Source organism: Echinops telfairi, unplaced genomic scaffold (assembly GCF_000313985.2).
Source record: "Echinops telfairi isolate 266 unplaced genomic scaffold, ASM31398v2 ScPeMD7_9;HRSCAF=40, whole genome shotgun sequence".
Classification (NCBI taxonomy): domain Eukaryota; kingdom Metazoa; phylum Chordata; class Mammalia; order Afrosoricida; family Tenrecidae; genus Echinops; species Echinops telfairi.
In genome coordinates, this window is record NW_022103906.1 from 59,388,828 (window position 1) to 59,390,099 (window position 1,272).

The window sequence follows — 1,272 nt, forward strand, 5'->3', positions numbered from 1 at the left end:
AAATGCTCAACTTTTTTTTAACTTGACCATTAAAAAATAAATCCTGATTTTAGTGCCAAATAAATGTCCCACCTCATTGATTCTATAAATCAGTATTTCTTAACATAAAAAAAACAAAACAGTGCCATCGAGTCGATAGACTCATCGTGACCCTTCTTGTATGGGAGCAGAAAGCCCTGTTTTGGCCCAAGACGTAACCTCTAGAGTCTACACCAACAGGTCTCCTTTGGGTATCCAAAGGCAGCATTCTCAAGTGGAAAAGCACCCAATGTGCATGTCAAGACTGAGGCTTCTGAATGACACTTGGCCACTGGATAAAACTAGGAGAAAATCATTGAGGGAGATTTTCCCACATTTTAAGATGCAGACAAATGAGAAAAATAAGCAGCACAACAGCTTGATTTCTAGATATGGGCTTGAATTCTGTCATCTTTGATCAAATTTTTCTGTCTCGTCACCTGAAAAATAGGCCAAATGAGAATTTCATGAGGTTGTTGGAAGGTTAATGAGAACTCATACCAGGGGGCTTTGTTTGTGGAACCCCCTCAAATATGTGCAACTAATATGTCTGCACTATTCTAGGAGCTTTATATAATTTAATGTTGACACGAGGAAGCTTTTAATCTTATTTTGCAGATAAAGTTAAAAGATTTTAATTTCAGAAGTTACATGTCTACCAAGTGGCAGAATCAAACAAGATGATGATTACAGTTTATGGTTTCCTTGGCACCATACTACCCTCAGAAATGTTAACGCATGTACTCTCTTAAATCAAGGATTTTAAAAGGCTACCATAATTTCAATAATCTTTATATTAACTTGAAATAAACCAGATTAGGACATTACCAAACCACTTCATTAGTTAAGATTACATGAATTTATTGCTTCAGATTTTGGCTTTCTGATACTAAGGTTCCACAATACATTCACATTATTGCTGCCCACAAATGTAAAAGTATTCTATTTATAGAATATACATTTTTAACCCTGATATCCAATTAAACACCCTCAAAAGTGATTCTGTGTTGAAGGATATCTGGTGAAATCCAAACAAACTTGACCATTTCCAGCACAGGAAACTAAAGTATTCTAGCTTATAAAACAGGACTAATTTCTACTTGTGCAACTTTATGTTCAGTCCACTTACCCACTGAAATACAACTAGCTATAAAGGATCTCTTGATTTTTCACTTTATTACATCATCATCATTACTGCTAAATGTGCTTTTGAAACAAGCATTTACTGAGCTGACAGAGGACGAAAATGACAGT

At 35.2% G+C, this 1,272-nt stretch overlaps 1 protein-coding gene across 1 annotated transcript in view; it reads right to left on the minus strand.

Moving 5' to 3' along the window:
- Window positions 1-454: 454 nt before the first annotated feature.
- Window positions 455-1,272, minus strand: part of LOC101641977 (CDKN2A interacting protein) — a gene marked incomplete at its 5' end in the record, with an annotated part of 4,219 nt that continues 3,401 nt past the window's right edge. The window contains one exon of the mRNA XM_004696457.2: window positions 455-458. Coding sequence (XP_004696514.2) covers window positions 455-458 — 4 coding nt within the window. The remainder of the gene's footprint in view (window positions 459-1,272) is intronic.